The sequence below is a fragment of the Panthera leo genome, chromosome C1 (genome assembly GCF_018350215.1).
Source record: "Panthera leo isolate Ple1 chromosome C1, P.leo_Ple1_pat1.1, whole genome shotgun sequence".
In the NCBI taxonomy this organism is placed as follows: domain Eukaryota; kingdom Metazoa; phylum Chordata; class Mammalia; order Carnivora; family Felidae; genus Panthera; species Panthera leo.
In genome coordinates, this window is record NC_056686.1 from 188,253,652 (window position 1) to 188,274,046 (window position 20,395).

The window sequence follows — 20,395 nt, forward strand, 5'->3', positions numbered from 1 at the left end:
CAAATAATGACTTTATTATGCAAGAAACTCTAAAATTAGGTATCAAATAACCTACCTAAACAAATTTAAAGCATTTTTAAGGTTATCACAAGACAATTGTGTTTTAGAATTTAAAACAAAGTTATTTCTCTATAATACATTTTATCTCCAAAAATACATGCAGAAAATGTTATTAGGAAGAAATACCCCTCTATCTCTCTGTACCTTAGAAGTATGGTATATAAGCAAGGCAATTTTTTATAAATCTGATTTTAAAAATCCCAAACCAGGAAAACACCCAAATATCACCTTTTTCACTTGAGCCTCTTTAATTTTCTCCAGGGCAACTCTGATCTTCTCAGCTTTCAATTTTGCTGCCTGTTCTTCCTGTGAACACAAAGCACTTCAGGTAAACTGATGCTAAAATAATGAGAATTTTTGAAAAGTCTTTTTATCTTAAGGATGTTTGCCAGCATTGAATTTTAGTAAGAATATAACTTCAGCCACTTACATAGAGCACATTTAAAAAATAACCCTACTCACTAAGTAAGATAGACATACAAAGAACATTTTTAAGATGAAGACTTGAAGATCTCTTATAAGACCAGATTCCACCTTCTAAAGGAAAAGCAATCTGTAATGTAGTAAATCTATCAATCTGAAGCAGATAAATTTCAGGTTCTGAGGTAGGAGAAACAGGAATGCATAATGTGCTGTGTATGGTCCTGCCAGTTTGTCACACCTGCACAATCCCTCAACTCTGAATTTACACTCGCCTCTGAAGTCTGGGCAATCTTCTGCATACTAATGTTTTGTTCTATTATACTAAAAATGTATCTTCATCATAAACAGCAAAAAAAAAAAAAAAAAAAAAAGTATCAGTTTATTTCTTTGCACTGACATAAAAGTCCCTAATAAAAAATACAGGTATGTTCTCATTAATATACCAATTCAGATAGAGAAGAATGCATTATACACTAGGTTTCATTCTACCTTAAAAAATATACAATATAACCAATGTCTTATGTCAGTTAAACTCAAATTTGTTTCTACTAACTCACTGATGAAATTTTTAAAATTTCAAATATAATTTCAAATATACTTTTCCAAATATCTAATTTCTAGTAACTTCTTTATAAAATTTAGATAAGTAGTAATAAAATTATCAACAACTACAACTACAGTTACACAGTTTAGTTTTTCCTAAAATAACATATAGTACTGTAATACTGGTACTTACCTGTACTTTCCAGCAATAGGCCATTGTATACTGTAGCCTTAATCTCCAGTTGAGAAAAACTCATATAAGTAAATCTTCACTTATGAAGGATTACTTTCTATTTCTAAGCTTTTGATTACTCTGGAAAATATCTAAGAAAAACATATACTACCATCTTATACATTCCTATATTTAATATAAGACTTAAAACAAAAGAAAACCCTGGTTATATCAGCCAACTTTACCTGCTCTGAATTATGATTAAAAAATACAATCCATGTGTTACTCTTCACGAAAAAGCTAAAGCTTCCATAGTCAAAAACAAAAACGAACTTCATTTATAAGATTTACTCCCTGTTCTCCTAAATTGTTGTCTTTCTTGTTTCTGAACTGTTCTCTTTCCATTTCATAATCTAGGCTATCTTCCCTCATTTCAAGCTTAATAGTTACTACTCTGTAGAACAGAGAAGAAAATAGTGGTTAGAGAAGATACTGGGCTCCTTTGCCAGAAATCAGATCTTTTTCAATGAAAGGAGCCAGTGAATTAACATAATAACCGAGGCGTGGAAATACTATCTGTAAACCCAATTAGGGAACAAAGAACTTTATTTTAACAATGGAGGGGGTAAGATAAGACTTGATTCTTAGACTATTCTAGGTATATTCATTTGATTAAAGGATTAAATCCTGTATCCCCCCCCTTTATGCAAATAAACAACATAAAATATGTTGCCTGTGTATTTCACAGTAAGTTTCTTTTTTCTTTTTAATGCAGGCTATACAGTGAGAAAACTATGCTACTGTCATTAAAACTTAAGTTTCTAGAATTCTGTGTCTTAGAGAAACAAACCATTATTAAATTACCAAACCCTGGGTTTCTAAGTACAGCACTACTCTAGAAAGGAATTTTGAATACTAGCATTTCCAGTGGTTTTTATGAAATCAGTTGACAGGTTTTTTTTTTTTTTTTTTTTTTTTGGGTGGGGGGAGAGGAAAGAAGGAAGCACGAGTCTTACAAATGTTTTCTCAATGGGATAATGATCTTATGTTCCTCATGGCTCATTTCCCACATCTTTGTATTAGTATGAATGGCTGTTACAGAGAAGAAAAATTTATCAAGGCATATTTTCAAGTTTTACTTCATGTCTCTGAAAAGCAAATTTAAATCTCAAAGTCTGGTGAGGAAAGACTGATATGCAAAATCAATGCTTTGTGTATTTGGAATATAAACATGAACTTCAAAAGGCCAAATACTTTTATAACATTATAATTATTCTGCAGAAGTTAAAAAAATTGTCTCCAAAGCCAAAAAACATTTTTAAAAGAAAAAGAATATTCAGGAGGATAAGACAAGCTACAGACTAGGAAAAAATATTTGCAAAATATTTATCAGACTTATCCGATAAAGGACTATTTATCTAAAATATACTAAGAACTCTTAAACTCAAGAAAATGAACCCGATAAATGGGTAAAAGACACAAATGAACAACTCACCAAAGAAGATACACACGTGGCTAATAGCCTATGGCTAATAAGCTCAATATCATATGTCTTTAGGGAACTGCAAATTAAGACGGGATACCACTACACAACCTATTAAAATGGCCCAAATCTAAAACACTGAAAACATCAAATGTTGGTAAAGTTGTGGATCAAAAGGAACTCACATACATTGCTGGTGGGAATGCAAAATGGCACAGCCACTTTGGAAGATAGTTTGGTTGTTTCTTATAAAACTAAACATGCTCTCACAATATGATCTAGTAATCATGCTCCTTAGTATCTACCCAAATAAGGTGAAATTTACCTCCACCCAAAAATCTGCACACAGATGTTTATAGCAGCATTATTTATAACTTTGCTAAAACTTGGAAGCAACCCAGATATCCTTCAGTAGGTAAATGGATAAACTGTGCTACATCCAGACAATGGAATATTAGTCAGTGCTAAAAACAAATGATCAAGCCATGAAAAGACATCAGGGAAACTTGAAAGCATATTACTAAGCAAAAGAAGCCAATCTGAAAAGGCTGCACACTATATGATTCCACTTTCTTTTTTAAAATTTATTTATCTGAGAAAGAGAAAGAGAGTGGGCACGCGTGGGTCCAAGTCGGGGAGGGACAGAGAGAGAGTCCCAAGCACACTCCGCACAGGCAGTGCAGAGCCTGATACAGGGCTCAAACTCACAAACCGTGAGATCATGACCTGAGCCGAAGTCAGATGCTTAACCAACTGAGCCACCCAGGCACCCTGCACACTATGATTCCAACAACAGGACATTCTAAAAAAAGGCAAAACTATGGAGACAGTAAAAAGACGAGTGGTTGCCCAGGGTTGGGGAAGAGGGAGGGATTAAGTGGAGTGAAGCTATTCTTCATGATACAATGTTAGATACATGTCACTACACATTTGTTCAAATCCAAGACTGTCCTTGTTAATAAACTGGAGGGTTCCCAAGAGGGAACCCTACTGTAAACTATGGATTCTGGGTGATAATGATATGCCAACAAAGGTTCATCAGTTGTATCAAATGTACCATTCTGGTGGGGGATGTTGATCACTCTGTACCTTCCCCTCAATTTTACTGTGAATCTAAAAGTTCTCTACAAACATAAAGTTTATTTTAAAAAGGAATATACAAATTTAAATACTGCATTCTGATACTGGTTATAAATATAAAAATAATATTTTCATATTCCCCTTTTAGTATAATATTATTTGCCAAATACAAAAGAACACAACCAGTGCTACCTTTTGAAGCACTGATTTAAAAAAAGTCATTCAAATGTAAGATTAGTTTCAATGAAGTTTTTGTTCCACAGGCTAACGGGAAAAATGCTGACACACCAGAAGAAAGAATTAATGAAACAAGAGATACAGTGCAACCATTTGACATATATTAAACCAATTAGATTTCCTAGTCATCAGTAAGAAACCATTTTTATGTAAAGCACCCCAGGTGGGACTATGTAGAAATTTTTTTTTGTTGTTTCTTTATTTTTGAGAAAGAGAGAGAGAGAGAGAGAGAGAGACAGACAGACAGAGACAGAGAGTGAGTGGAGGAAAGGCCAGAGAGAGAAGAAGACGCAGAATGCGAAGCAGGCTCCAGGCTCTGAACTGTCAGCACAGAGCCCAATGCGGGGCTCCAACTTGTGGGGTCTTGAACTCATGAACCATGAGATCATCCAAGTCGGATGCTTAACCGACTGAGCCACCCGGTGCCCCTAGGTGGGGCTATTTTAACATCCAAATTCAGCCCTTCCATGTACTTAAAATAGTACTCTTGATCTGTTTTAAAACTATATCAAGTTCAAATTTAAGAACTATGTGCTTAATGTCAACCTAGGCAAATTTTAGTTTATTCTTCTCCAGTTGATTAACAAGGATGATCCTTGCTAGAAGCTTTTTGAAGAAACAACTGATCAAGATACCTCTTACTTTTAGATTTTAGAGTCTGAATATCATCACTGGAGCAAAATTGAAAATAAAAATATTTATATCAAATTGCAGGATCATAGCATTTTATGCTTCTTATGGATAACCTCTTCCTCGGAAAGGTTGATTTCACCTACATTATCATGTTGACCCTAACAACCTAGAAGAGGAAGAAATTGTTTTAAGTTCATAAAGTGGACAATAAAGATCACTCTTTGTTGATATGTTTAGATTATATAGTAAGAAGACATATGGCAGTTTATTTATAAACTGACTTCAATACAAAGAACAAAGCTTTATTCATCTCATGTTCTCTTCTTTTTGTTAATGCAGAAACCCTCAGGTCTTAAGCCTTCTCTGCCCCTTATCTTTTGACTATCCCTTTCTCCACATTGTTTGTCCCACAGCATAAGTAAAAGGTATCTCACACATATAACAACTTTCTCTCCTACCCTGTCTCTTAAAAGAGCAAAAGACAACCCATTTTCAACCTGAAAAACTCCTGTGGGGCTATCAATAACCATCAAATGCCAAGCCTCTTCAAATTTACATAAAGAACAAAACTCAGTGAAGATCTTCTGATTAAATGAAAGCCAATGCTGTGGTTACACAGTGTTGAAGCATTCTCTTTAGTGTAAAAATTAAAATCTCACAGAAAGAGTGACAGTTGCTAAGAGATGGCCAATGAATTCCTTCAACTAAGAAATTATTAAGGCTTTGATGGTTCAGAACAAATCCAACTGAAATTAAGGGATTAAAAAGTGGTTAGCAGTTTCTTTGGGATCTAGTTTCACATTTTACAAAAAGTTATGTAAATTTAAAAAGATTCCAAGGAAACTTTGAGTGGTAAATAGCTCACTGCCTATGAAATGTTCTACTCTTTAATACTTAGAGCCCAAATAATAATAGTAACAACTAGTTTATTTCCTTGGAGAAATCAGGACATTTAACATTAACTGAACACCTAAAACTTGCCACACACTATGAGGCATTCTTGCACATAGTATCTCACTTAATTCTGAATTATACAAGGCCAATATCATTATTATATCCATTATACTGATTAACCAAGGCCCAGAAAGACTAATCTTTCTAAGATCATACCGGCAGTTACCAAATGACTAACTACTTGCTCTCTCCACTATAATGTTGTCACAGTTCCTTTTGTTCTTAAACATTATAGCACAAACTTATGGGAAAGCAGTAAATAAAAACTGCTTGTGAAAAATGAAAAGACTTACAGTAATATAATAGCACTTTTGTAACTTCCCTGAAGCAAAGAAAATGGTGGTTAACATTATTAACAGTCCTTAGAAGTCACTAAAGGACCACTGTGTTATGTGACAGATGTTTGTTGAGACTATGCAGGCTTGGATCTGAGTGCAGGGAAGAGAGTTCCTGCTCTCAAGGAGCTTACATTTAAGGTGATAAAACAATAAAGAAATAGATGTATGATAAGTCAGTCAGGGATAAGTCCTACGGAAAAAAATAAAGCAGGGTAAGGGAATAAAGAGTGACAAAAACACATTGTTAGATGAGGAGGTCAAGGAAGGCATTTAGAATGGTACCCAGAGTTTTAAGGGCATCAGATCAACAATGTGTCCTTTGTCCACTGCTCCATTTATGGCAAAATAGTTCTGTGCTGGCACTAATGCCATTCTTAGAAGAAACTGGTTGGTATGGTTTTTGCAGAGGTTCCCGGCTCAGAACTGTATGTAGGATAGTTAGTTCGGTAATAGAAGTATAGGGACAACTGGATTTATGATGGAAAAACAAAACAAAACAAAACAAAACATTCCCTTTGCTGCCTTGGCTTAAGCACAGTGCCACTATGTTCATTCTACTGTTCATTCTACTGGGTGTCACAATGTCTTAGTTTGGAAAAGTGCATATGAGAGGTGGGTCGTAACCGGGGCATGATGCTTTTTGGGTAAAGGGAACCAGACTGCCACAAAGGTGGCATGCAAGAGGTATAAATTCATTTTAGCTTCACAACAGCCAAATTCTGTGGTATTGAGGACACTGACATTGAGAAGCTCCTGCAGCATGGGTTATCTGGGGATTTCTACCACCTCCTTGATTCCATGCCCCATCCCAGCCTATGTGTTTAGGTTCTATGCTAATAAATCACATTCTTGCTCAAATTTCTTGTTGTATGTAAGCAGGGACATAGCTGGAGCCAGGTGTTGGCTATATAGACCAGCAGTTCCAACACCTAGGTAATGGGAGAAGGAGATAATCCGAGCAGAGATGGCTCTGATGCTGCAGTTGGGATCACTGTCTCTTGGGCAGAGGGAAATGAGAGTTACTGACTGGATAACTCTCCCCGAGATAGGAATTTTGTACTGCTCACTGCCAAAGCCCCAGGGTTGTGAACATAGCATGTATCTGTTGAATGAAGTTATTCTCTTCAACAGTTTGCCACTACATTTGGAAAAAAAATACAAACTCTTTAAGCATGCTGTGAACAATCTGGTTCCTGCCTACTTCTCCAAACCCAAATCAAGACCACTCCTATCTACATTCAACTTCTGTGGCTCCAGCAACATAACCTTTTTTTCAACTTCTCAAACCTACCTAAGTCTTCTCCCTGAGCCTATCTATATGTAACACTAACCTTCACCCTCAAGCTGGCTTCTTTTCTTCAATGTTTAGGTTAAATGCTGCCCATTTAGAAGGGTCTTTTCTGATTTTACCATCTAAAGAAAATGTATCCCTAATATTCTCCCCAGTACTCTCTATTGTTTTACCTTGCTTCCTCCATAGTATTTAACATAATTTAGAATTTGCTTATATTTGCTTGTTAATATTTTTTTTATCTGTCTTCCTAAGTAGACTGTGAGCTCCTGAGGGTAGAGGGATATGTCCATTTTATACAAAGCTGTATCTCAGTCCCTAGCATAATACCTGACTCAACAAATATTTGTTCAATAAATAAACAACAGAAATGGTATAATGTTACATCTGAGTGCAGTATACAAAATGGACTGGAGGAAAGAGAGGCAAGAATGAAGAGGCCAGTGCGGTAGCCTGATAAGAGGTAAGCGCCTATTTTAGGGTGGTAGCAATGGTAATAAAATGGATGGGTGAGCCTAATCCTGCAATTTCTTCATTGTAGCTTTAAGACAGTAACTGAGAAGAAAGGCACTATCGATGGTAACGAGGGCTCACACCTGGGTAACCAGGACAGTGGCAGCATTCTGAACAGAAACAGAAATGTCACAAGAAGAAGGACATAAACTGTGAGGCCCCAGGGTAAGTGTGAGTAACAAAGCTAGAGATCTGTAGGAGTGGAAATGCTGGGAAAATGCTGGTAATCTTTAAGAAATGCCTGATAGCGATCTGGAAATATGTTGCTCTCAGGTAAAGAGATCTCATCTAGAACAGAGATCCTAGTTGAAGCTATGAGTGTGGATTCTGGGGAGACAGAGAGTAAACAGAGTAGGAGCTGAGGAAAGGAAAAAACTTTGCTATGGTTATAAAGTATAACGTGGCTATTATCTGCTTAGAATTCTACATTTCCCTACCATAAGCTGCTTCTACCCCATTCCTAGATCACTTTAAAGAGAAACTCAAGCGAGAGAAAGGATTTCACTGCGGACTCATGGGTCTTTGAGCTGCTCCTCTCAGAGAGATTTTAATTTTAGCCTTATTACCCTCTTTCACAAGTTTATAAGGTTAAGTAATACATTTTTTTAAAAAACCCTCAGACATAATAACTTAAGACACATTACCCATAATCACCACACATATTCCAAAGAAACTATAACCAAGTCTGAATTCTTGAATTCATTCTTGAACCATTCTTGAATTTAACAGTATTTAAATTAAGATAATGAAATAAAAACATGACTTGAAAAGAGGTAAAAATCTATTCAGCTTCCCTATTCTGTTATTCCTTAGTTAATAAAGACAGTGGCTAAAGGATTTTTTTTAAACCCCCCACCGCCTCGCCTCCCCCCACCCTTTTTTTTAAGGATTTTAAATTGATGTAAAATATCAGCCCAGTGAAAATCCAGTTGGACCAATTCAAACCATTCTGAAGGCAGAGAACTGAGAAATTAAAATTACAGCTTTCTCTTCCAATTTGATTAAACTAATGTAAATTAAAGATTCTGTTTATATAAATAAATGTTTTAATTAAACAAAGTGTTTATAATGCAAACAAGAATTAGAAAACAAAATTTGCTAAAGAAACTCAGAGCATGGATAACCACTAGTAATGAAAGTTAAAATTAAAGCAATGTTTTTTGGCTTTAAGATGAAATAAAATGTTAAACTAGATTGGTCAGGTCATTTACAAAAGTTAAAAGCTAGTGAAAAATTATGGAAAATATTTTCCACTCTCAATATTTTCTGATATTGAGAGCAGAATATTAAGTCATTGTATCTTAAGTCATTAAGATCAATAAACAATTACCTTCAGTAAGAGAAAAAATAACTCTACTAACAACAAAAGTGCTTAAATAAGAAAGTACAATCTGAGAGCACAATCAAAACTGGAAATTATATTCTACCTAAAAGGCAACAAATATTTACATGCAGGTGGAAAGAAGAAGTATCACCTTGGTCAGCAAATGAGAAGGTTTTCCTGCAATGTTTCTCAGAAGAAGGGAGGTTTCCCTGTCCAGATAGGAGTGCTTGTGCAGAAAAAGAGAGAAAAACAAAAAAGGCAATAGAAGTCAGCAGAGATTTTATGTGTTTAAAATATAAAGTAGACAAAGAATGATTCTCTATCATTAATCTCACGTCTCTTTCCTACAGTGAAATGTGTTCATAAGAAAACTTTAAAAAAAAAAAAAAAAGAAGAAAAGGATGGAGAGGCAGACACTATCTATGCCAGCAGGCATGCCCTACCTGACTCCTGGTGGTCCCTCACTCTGAGAAAATGGACCATGCACTGCACAGATCACAGAGCCAGTTGGTCTTCTTGGGCAATGTTTGTGAGTGCTGTGCACACAGCACAGATAAATAGGTGTTGAAGACCAATGACTAAATGTATTCCTTCCTCTTATTAAAGCCTATCTCTATAGGCTATATAGCCTATATAGCTTTAGGTAGTATATTCTTATGAAAATAGAACAAGTCTGTATCATTTCAAAAACTCTGCAAGTATTTCTGATCAATTCAATGATAGCTACACCAAGAGAAAAAAATGTCCATAAATATTTTGCCTAGTGGATATCACCTGTTTTCAATAAAATCTTATCAATTCACTCATTATATCAACACTAATAGGACTATATTGCACAATAAAGGACTTACATAGCAAACAAATGACATAAACAAAATATTAACAGTATAGTTTCTTTACACTGATTAAATCAAGCATTTAATATATTTTCATAAGAATGGTTTGTGAATAATGAAGTCCCTAACTATCCTTTTCTCCCTTAATAACTTTTTAGTAACATATTCAATGTAAGTTCATGCAATTGTATTTGAACTCACAGAGTATAAATTATAGTTGTTTCCATATATATGTAATTCAAACTTGCCTGTCCCTAAATAATTCTGAATTAGAATTTATTTTTTAAAGCTATGTAGTTACTAACCACCATTTAAAACAATACATCGACACTGCTGAGTGGAATTACAGAAAATACTCTATGATGTTACATTTTATAAATATAACTGTATATAAAGTTATATTTTGTAATATATAAATATATATTTTATAAATATAACTGTATATCAAGTTATTCTTGAGAAAAAAATTCTTTGGAAAGAAATTTAAGTGAACTAGAGTAGCACCCACTCTCAGAAAGTTGTCAGAGATAATAAAACACACTACTTCTAAGATTAATATTCTATTAAGATTAATCTTATATTAATTCTAATCTTAATTCTATTCTAAGATTAGAAACACTGTTACAGAAAAGAATATTAACTTAATCTTTGCTCATATCTACACTACACTGAGTTGAGTTTGCTACTTAATATTTGATTGTCTATATAATTTATGCTTTAATACAAGATGAACCTTATAAGCATACCTGCCCCTTTCACCCATTCCTGCAAAAAAAAAAAACAAACAAAAAAAAAAAAAAGGAAAAAAAACTAAGGTTAAAAAAAATTGGGCATATTCATTAAGATTAGCACTAACAGGATCAAACAATAACAAGAACAGAGACAATTATCTCTAGGTCCTCATTTACCTAAATAGTATAATCCTCCTGAAGGAAAAGATTAGTTGCCTTATCCATAAAGACACAGGGCAAGAGAAATTTCTAAAATTGCAATTTAATTATTTAATTGTTGAGGTTAACAATCCACTAAGACCAAGGAGAAAACTGGGAAGGACAATTAAAAAGAGCAACTATAACTTCCACTGCTCTTCCATTCATTCATTTTTTGCTCACATGCAATGGCAACAAATGTATTTTATTTAATTTTTAAAAATTTATTTATTTATTTACTTATTATTCATTCATTCATGAGAGAGAGAGAGAGAGAGAGAGAGAGAGAGAGAGACCACACATGCAAGGGAGGGAGAAGGGCAGAGGGAGAGAGAAAGAATCCCAAGCAGGCTCCAGGTTCAGCATGGAGCCCGGTGCAGGGCTCAGTCCCACAACCCTGGGATCATGACCTGAGATGAAATCAAAAGTCAGACACGCAACCAGCTAAGCCACCCCAGGTGTCCCTGGAAACAAATGTATTCTTACACAATTATACAGAATAATACAGAAAACTATTTCTTAAAAACCTACTCCTATTTCCTTTATCTTATTCAAAGATTACTTTTTCAGAAAAAGATCCCTCAAATAAGTAGAATATCTATATTCAGAAAATTATATTTCAAATTAAATTTAAAAAATCTGCTTCATGCCATCAAAATGAACTATTATTTGGTGAATATAATTCCAGACATTAAATTTGAGTTTAAACTTAAAAATCATACAGGATTTACTCAATTAGTCCTCAAACTCAAATCACCTCAAGACTTCAAATCACTAAAAAAGAAACCTGTAATCTAATCAGTGAGAAATGATGATACCTAACTGTATTTGTTTAAAGACTCATAAATAGAAGTTATACATTTAAAAATATTAAAAGGTTTGGGGCACCTGGGTGGCGCAGTGGGTTAAGTTCCTGACTCTTGATTTCCACTCAGGGCATGATCTCACAGTTCATGAGATCCAGCCCCATGTCAGGCTCTACACTGTCAGCCTGGGATTCTCTCTCTCTCTCTCTCTCTCCCCCTCTCTGTCCCTATCCCACTCGCATGCATGTTCTCTCTCTGAAAGTAAATAAACATTAAAAAAAAGAAGAAAGTATTAAAAGGTTTAAACAGCCTAAAATGAAAGGGAGATAATCATTATATTATCATAGCTGGTGTACCAAAAATAATCCACATCCAAAAAATTAGACCACAAACAATATCTGAACATGATCATAAATTATTCTGTGCCTGGGACAGTCACATAGGTATTCACTGCTTACTCACTAGCTGGGAGGGAAGCCAGGCCGGCATGTTTCCTCTAAGTTTTAAGTATTTGTAGCACAAAAATGAAAACCTAGAAACCACAAGCAGCCAACTCCTTCCTTCAACAAATGCCTTACTTTATCTTCCCCTAATGGTGCCAGTCATGTGTTGCTCAGAAACACATTCCTCAGAAAGTGGGCTAGGATGTCAGGAGAACTGGTTACTGGAGAAAAATACAAGAGGGATGAGAAAAGTCGTATGCAGTTGGAGGACTGAGAAAAGCAAAGGCCACAGTGGTTTGTGCATGTCCTTAAATTAGTCTTCTGTCATGGCACACAGTGCTGGTAACAAAAATGCACATCACTTCATTTAAATAGGGCCTTCTTAGATTTTCTTTCATTCACCACTAACAATACAAAGTCAGTGGCTTATTTTCAATCCATTTCACTGGTTTATTAGCTTATTTTCTCTTTTCCATTTTCCCCTTTATTTTTTCAATTATTTATTAGATTTCAACTTTGAGCCTGGAGCCATGTAAGGCACTGGAAATGCAAAGGTGATCAGGATAGGCATTCTGTTGCTCTCACAAAGCTCAGAGTCTAACAGGGAGATAAACTGGCAACCATAATACAATGTGTTAAGTGGTATGGAAGCAGGTAGGAGGTGGAGTATCTAATACAAAATTAGGGGCTCAGAAAGTATTTCTCAAAATGCTTAGAGTCCTGGAAGATGAGTAACCAGCAGCTAGGGGTATTGTGGGAGGTAGAAACAGAACAAATAGAGATATCAGAGGCTCTAGAAGGGGGCAGTACTACCTTCAAGGAGACATTTCAGAAAATGGGGATATTTTGGACTGTCACAATGAAGAGGAGGAGGGTGTTATTGGTATTTATTATGACGGAAACAGAAATGCTGGATGCCCTGAAGCATGGAACAATGTCACATAATAACGGTAAAAGCCCCACATCATACATGAACTTTTACTGTCTTTATATAGAAAATCATATAGATGGGAAATACTGTTCCTAATATTCTGAGCTTAGACCCCAACTCCGTTTTACATATAAATACAATATATTTCTGTGTAATTTTAATATTCAGTGACTCTTCCAAGAATACTATTTACCTTGTGAAATAAATTGGGGGAAGCCTGCACTTTCTTTTGTCCAAAGTTTGCCAAGAGTTATTCATTACATTGGAAAATCATTTCACCAATGGAAACCTAGCTTAAAGAGTTGCCAAACCAGAACGGACAGTATCATTGTGCACTCTGTCACATGCAAGCAAATGACAGGAGAGATTTGAAGTTCCTTTTAACAGAATTAAGAACTAAATACTGTTAATGAAAAGACATGAAATGCAAGGACTTCTCTGAGCTTCAGTAATAAAGACTTTTAAAATATTCCATATTACGATCTTATTTAAAATAGTTATAGCATAATGAGAAATCTATGCTGTAAAAATATCAAATACCAAAATTTTATTATTGCCTCATCCAATTTGTAAGATAGTGAATGGTTTTATCACAATTAGAAATAAGACTCATTTGTAAAAATTTTATACTTCCCCATTTTCTTTTCTTTGAGCCTATAAGTAGCCTCAGCACATTATCCCTACTTCAGTTAAGGTTATTTTCCTTTTTCTATTACCAAATATAGGTATGTTTTGTCTGCAATTATTTGTCATAAAATGTTTTAGTTCTGGGCCCACCCATATTTCTCCTTTCTTTTTTCCTGTAAAAAATGACTTCTCACCTTTCTTAAATCCAAATTATAAGTGGATTTTTATTGATTTATATGATTGATTTATATGATTATGTTATTATGTCTTTTACTACAGTGGTGGTCAAACATTTAAAAACTGAAATAGATACATTATTATATTATAAGTTACTTTTTGGTTATTCTCCACCATGGGTATTAATTAGGGCATTAAATTTATTTTAAAAAGTAGGTATGTAGGTAGGGTATACTATCTATGAATTTCACTTGGGATAAACATAGTGATCTATATTATTTGTTATAAAATGGGGGTACTGGGACTGGAAGGATTAAGAACTGAAACAAGTAGATGGCAATGCAAATATTACAGCAAGTGTCGATGATGCTTAAGAGTATAAGGGAGGGGCTGAAGGTGAGGTAAGAAAAGTGTTTTTCACTATGCAGGATATAACCCACTAGTGAATTATGAAATCAATTCACTGGGTTACTAGGTTATTACCAGGGAAGGGAAGGGGATGGAAAGAAATGGAAGGAGGGTCAGAGGGAATCTGATTCGGTTGGACAGGGGTCAGGAACTTGGCATTTTCTTGTTATTCATAGATGATTCTGAAGCAGCAGTGTCCAACTGAATATAATACAAGCCACAAATAAAATTTAAAATTTTCTAGGGGTGCCTGGGTGGCTCAGTCGGTTGAGCGTCCGGCTCAGGTCATGATCTCACGGTCCGTGAGTTCGAGCCCCACGTCAGGCTCTGTGCTGACAGCCTGGAGCCTGCTTCGGATTCTGTGTCTCCCTCTCTTTCTGACCCTCCCCCGTTCATGCTCTGTCTCTCCCTGTCTCAAAAATAAATAAACATTAAAAAAAATTTTTTTTTAATTTTCTAGTAACCACATTAAAAAAAAAAGGAATGGTAAAATGAACATTAGTATCTTTTAACTGAAAATATCCAAAATAATATAATTTCAAGAATCAATAAAAATATTAACATTTATATTTTTAATATTAAGTCTTTGAAATCCATGGTGTAATTTATTTTTATAGCACATCTCAATTTGGATTAACCACATTTCAAGTGCTTAATAGCCACATGTAGCTAGGGGCTACCATAAGGAACAGCACAGCTCTTAAGCATCCAGCTTTGTCAACCACTGATCAGAGGGTACATTTTTGAAGAAAGAAATTGGGTTTTCAGTGAAGCATCAGTGTGGAAGAGTCACTCTACTTGACAACCCCATTCGGAAGAACAGCTAAATTTGTCCATACCTTAAGAAATATACAAAAGCCCTTAGTTTCAGAGTAAGAAAGAAAGTATGTAGCTTTAGGTTCTGATACAAAATTTCTTTATATCAGATATCCTACCACCCATATAATCTTACCGTATTAACATTCAGTTGTACTGTTTCATGCAGTTGCTCATTTGTTTTCTGCTAGTTTAAGACTGGTTTAATTTTAATTCAAAAAATTTAGGTATATGACCAGTTTTCATCATCAGGAGTTCTAAAGAATGCATTCCTCTTCATTGCTATTTTAGCAGTCCCACGGACAGGTTTACAGAACTTACAGGTGTCAGCTCAGCCTGTTCTTCTGTGAAGTCAGTATGATGCTTGGCCTGCTTGCTGGGGCATCTCAGAGAAATAGCATGCTGTGAAAATGCAGGAAGGAAGAAAATGATAGGTAAAGGAGGTGGAAAAGGGCCAGTCTCATTATCATGCAGGAAGAGAAAAAGATCACTGAAATGAATCGTTGAAACAAAATAGTAATGAAAAGTTGCATGCATCTTTAATTATATTATGCAAAAATAAAAAAGAACCAGATGATCTAACCCTTGATAACTTAAGGATAACTTAAGGATAACCTCACTACTTTTGAGACAGCAGAGCTCTATGGGAAGCTATGCACAAACACCAAGTCTAATACCAATTCCTGCTTCAACTGGGCCCTGACTGCTGTTTGGCAGTACTCTTATTAGTCTTTTCCCCCCACTTCCTAAGTCATTCCCTCTAAAGCTTGTTCTAAGCAGTTTCCAAGTTGGTCAAGCTTCTAGTTTCACCCTTCCACCTCTTCGTATGACTTCATTTCACCCCATTACTAAGAACATCACATCCCTCAGCGAGGATTTTCATCACTAAAATGTATCCTTGAACCACACCTCTTTCTCATCTTTTTCTCCATTTCTGTATGAATAAATATATATTAAGTATGTCCTAGATCCCATTCATTTCCCCTCATTCCCAGTCTCTATATTCAACTAGTCCAGCTTATTGGGAGTGGGAAAGACACAAAAATATTAAATACTTCTAGGTACCCACCTCTTGTTAAACTAGTGTTTTCTCCTTTTCACTGCTAAATTTCCTGAATTCAGCTATAGTATACTACCCTTCACTTATCTCTCAATTTCCTCCAATCTAGCATCTATCTTTCTTCTCCAAAGTCTGCATCCTTTGAGTTGTAATGCATTCTACAATTCATTCTCAAAGTCATCAATGATCTTTTAACCAGGGATTTCTATCTTTCCTATCATAGCACTCACTACACTGTACTGAAACTGAAATTGTTTGGTTGTCTGTACTGGCACTTTCTCCTCACACTATAAATTATAACCTCCTAAGGACACTGTGTATTATGTTCACAGTTTTACCCCTTACAGCCTAGTGCAATGCCTAGGCACTCAAATATTTATGGCATGAATAAATGACTACTGCTTCTTGGATTTCCCACCACAAGCTTGTTCAGATCAAGACTGTTTCTGCAACAGATGTTGGCAAGGATGTGGAGAAACAGGAACCCTCTTGCACCACTGGCAGGAATGCAAACTGGTGCAGCCACTCTAGGAAACAGTGTGGAGATTCCTCAAAAAATTAAAATAGAATTGCCCTACAACCAGCAATAGCACTACGAGGAATTTCTCCAAAGGACACAGGAGTGCTGATGCACAGGGACACATGTACCCCAATGTTTATAGCAACACTATCAACAATAGCCAAAGTATGGAAAGAGCCCAAATGTCCATCAACTGATGGATGGATAAAGAAGATGTGGTATGTATATACAATGGAATACTACTTGGCAATGAGAAAGAATGAAATCTTGCCATTTGCAACAACGTGGATAGAACTAGAGGATATTATGCTAAGTGAAATAAGTCATTCAGAGAAAGACAGGTATCATATGTTTTCATTCATATGTGGAATTTGAGAAACTTAACAGAAGACCATGGGGGAAGGAAAGGGAGAAAGATAGTTTCAAACAGAAAGGAAAGCAAAACATAAGAGACTCTTAAATACAGAGAACAAACTAAGGGTTGATTGGGGGTGCGGGGGGAGGGAAAAATGGGTGATGGGCTTTGAGGAGAGCACTTGTTGGGAGGAGCAGTGGGTGTTGTATGTAAGTGATGAATTATGGGAATCTACTCTTGAAGCCAAGACTACACTGTATATACACTGTATGTTAGCCAACTTGACAATAAATTATATTAAAAAAAAAATCAGCCAACATGCATTTATTGAGGGGCATCTATAACTGTGCCCAGTACTGGTAAATATTCAGAGGTAAAATAAATGACTTTATTAAAAAAAACTGTTTTTTCTTTATTGAGGTATAATTGACAAATAAATGACTCTTAAGAAAAAAAAAAAAGACTTTTTTCTTTGCCCTCTCTACACTGTCTCATTAAACATATTCTCTAACGTGCCAATCACTCTATCATGGGAGGCCTATCAAATGTATATTGCCAATATCCTCATTCTTGGGAAATAAATAAAGACTGCAGTATTAAAGACTAAAGGGGCATGATAAATGCAATCGACTGCCAAATGGTATGGGGAAGCAACTGTATATATAAAAAAACAATAAAGCAAATGTTGCAAAATACCAAAAATTAGTGAATCTGAGTAATGAGTTTCATGAGTTCTTTGTAGTATTCTTTCAAGTTTTCGAAAGTTTCCTATTATTTCAAAATGAAAAGTTTCTTCATTTGTTTATTTATTTTAATTTGCATCCAAGTTGGTTAGCATACAGTGCAATAATGATTTCAGGAGTAGAATCCAGTGATTCATCCCCTACACGTAACAAACACCCAGTACTCATCCTAACAAGTGTCCTCCTTAATGTTCCTTGCCCATTTAGTGCATCCCCCCTACCAAAAACCCCTCCAGCAACCCTCAGTTTGTTCTCTGCCAAAATAAAAAGTTAAGAATCTATTCTCTGTAGACTCCATCTCACACAAACTCCCATCTGAAGTGTTCAACAAAAAGAGATGACTGACTATATACCATGCTAGTCTGACGGAACATTAGTTATTAAAATTCAACACATTGAGGGGTGCCTTGGTGGCTCAGTCAGTTGGGTGTCTGACTTTGACTCAGGTCATGATCTCACGGTTTGTGGGTTCAAGCCCCACGTCAGACTTTGCACTGACAGCATGGAGCCTGCTTCAGATTCTCTGTCTCCCTTTGTCTCTGCCCCTCTCCTGCTCTTGTTCTTTCTCTCTCTCTCAAAATTAAACATTAAAAAATTTTTTTTAATTCAACACATCCTCACCAAAAATGAATATATGTATGCAAAGTGACAACAGAAGTAGAAATAGTATATGTGCAAAGATTAAATGTCATTACATTAATACAGATGAAAGGGACCATGGAATGATATAGTTTATTTAATATTAGGTTCCACTTCCACAAAATATTCAAATACTTTACTACAAAAAATTATCTCCCCCAGATCTAATTTTTACCTCAAAAACGAATCTGGGGGTCAATCAATTCAACACATCGATTTTGCTATAAACATGTTCAATTCCAAAAACTTTTCTTAGCAAGCTATCAAATTTTCCATCAATCAATCAAAAACTCCAAAAATCTCTGCAAAGTTAGTAAAGTTAGTTATGGATCACCACTTTTTTGAACTGAATCTATAACATATTAAAATGAAGTGTCATTTACAAGCCAGAATCTTGTGCTGGTGTTGGAGTGGCGGGGGGGGGGGGGGGGGGGGGGGGGAGATGGCAGGTGCACAGAAAAGCATTGATCTCATATAGGAGCCAAACCATAATCAAGAAATGGCCTCGCACCAAAGAACAAAACACTTCCTTTTGATAGCTAACACCTTAGATTACAACTGGAAAAAAGAAGTAGAAGTCGGTGGACACACATTAGGTTTCAAAAAAACATTTACATTCATCCTTTACTGACGTGTGTGCATCTTTCACAAATATTAAAAATGAGCATAGCATTGGCAGTAAATAATGCAGACCCTAGGGCTGGAATAGTCATTCCAGTCTGAGCCTCTCAGCTTAGCCATTTACTGGCATTGTGACTCTAGGCTTACTATTTAACCTGTTTCCTCATGTGTTAAATAGAGTGATAATAGCATTTTCTCCAAAGGCTGTTGTAAGAAGTGAATACCATTACTATTTATTACAAATGTGGGAAACCACCAACCTTCATCTGAATTTCATTTATGCCTCAATTCATTTAAATTAGAGCTAGTTTAGAGTTGTTAAATTTTAACAATACATTCAGGAATATACTAAAACACCACAAGATGGGGATATTACTGCGTGAATCTCTTCACCCTTTTTCTTCGTCCACCCTTGTATTTCTGTCTCTTGGTCTGGGTCTAAGAGCACTGGTCATTTTGAGTTTATTTTTGTGAATGGTGTAAGAAAGTGGTCTAGTTTCATTCTTCTGTATGTTGCTGTCCAGTTCTCCCAGCACCATTTGTTAAAGAGACTGTCTTTTTTCCATTGGATATTCTTTCCTGCTTTGTCAAAGATCAGTTGGCCATACTTTTGTGAAATAAGTCATACAGAGAAAGACAGATACCATATTTTCACTCTTATGTGGATCCTGAGAAACTTAACAGAAGACCATGGGGGAGGGGGCAAAAAGTTAGAGAGGGAGGGAGGCAAACCATAAGAGACTCTTAAAAAACTGAGAATAAACTGAGGGTTGATGGGGGGGTGGGAGGGAAGGGAAAGTGGGTGATGGGCACTGAGGAGAGCACCTGTTGGGATGAGCACTGGGTGTTGTATGGAAACCAATTTGACAATAAATTTCATATTTAAAAAAAAAAATAGAGCACAGGCCAGTCTAGCCTTGTCTTGATTCTCCTTCAATTCTGTGATGAATTAGCAAGGTATTGCAGTATGAGCTCTACAACCAGACTGTCTGGGTTCAAACCCTGGGGTAACTTATTTGGTCATTCTCTGCTTCAGTTCCTTCAGTTGTAAAAATGGAGGTAATGCTATCTATTCCATAAGACATTGTGCAGATTCAGTGTGTTAAGACATGGTAGGCACAATGCCCAATACAGAATAAACACCCAATATAGTAAAGGGGCTATTATTTCCCTGTTTTTCACCCCTCTTCTCTCTATTCCTCTTTCACTATCCATTATGTAACCAGTAAATGTCTGAATGCTTTAAAATTATTTCTTTTATATTTTATAGTCCTTATTCATTGTAAAAACAGATGAATCTATTTCTATTCTTGTTCAAAAAAAGGCCCTTTACCAGCCCTCATAACACAAAACTAAAAAGAAAAACAAAACAGACCTAAAATCAAATAGAGATGAAAAATCGCACAGATTACTAAGAAATACACAAAACAAGA

The 20,395-nt window shown here is 35.6% G+C and overlaps 1 protein-coding gene across 1 annotated transcript in view; it reads right to left on the reverse strand.

The window, feature by feature from the left end:
• Positions 1-20,395, reverse strand: part of RAPH1 (Ras association (RalGDS/AF-6) and pleckstrin homology domains 1) — a 99,383-nt gene that overhangs the window by 27,248 nt on the left and 51,740 nt on the right. The window contains 1 exon segment of the mRNA XM_042949809.1: positions 289-366. Coding sequence (XP_042805743.1) covers positions 289-366 — 78 coding nt within the window.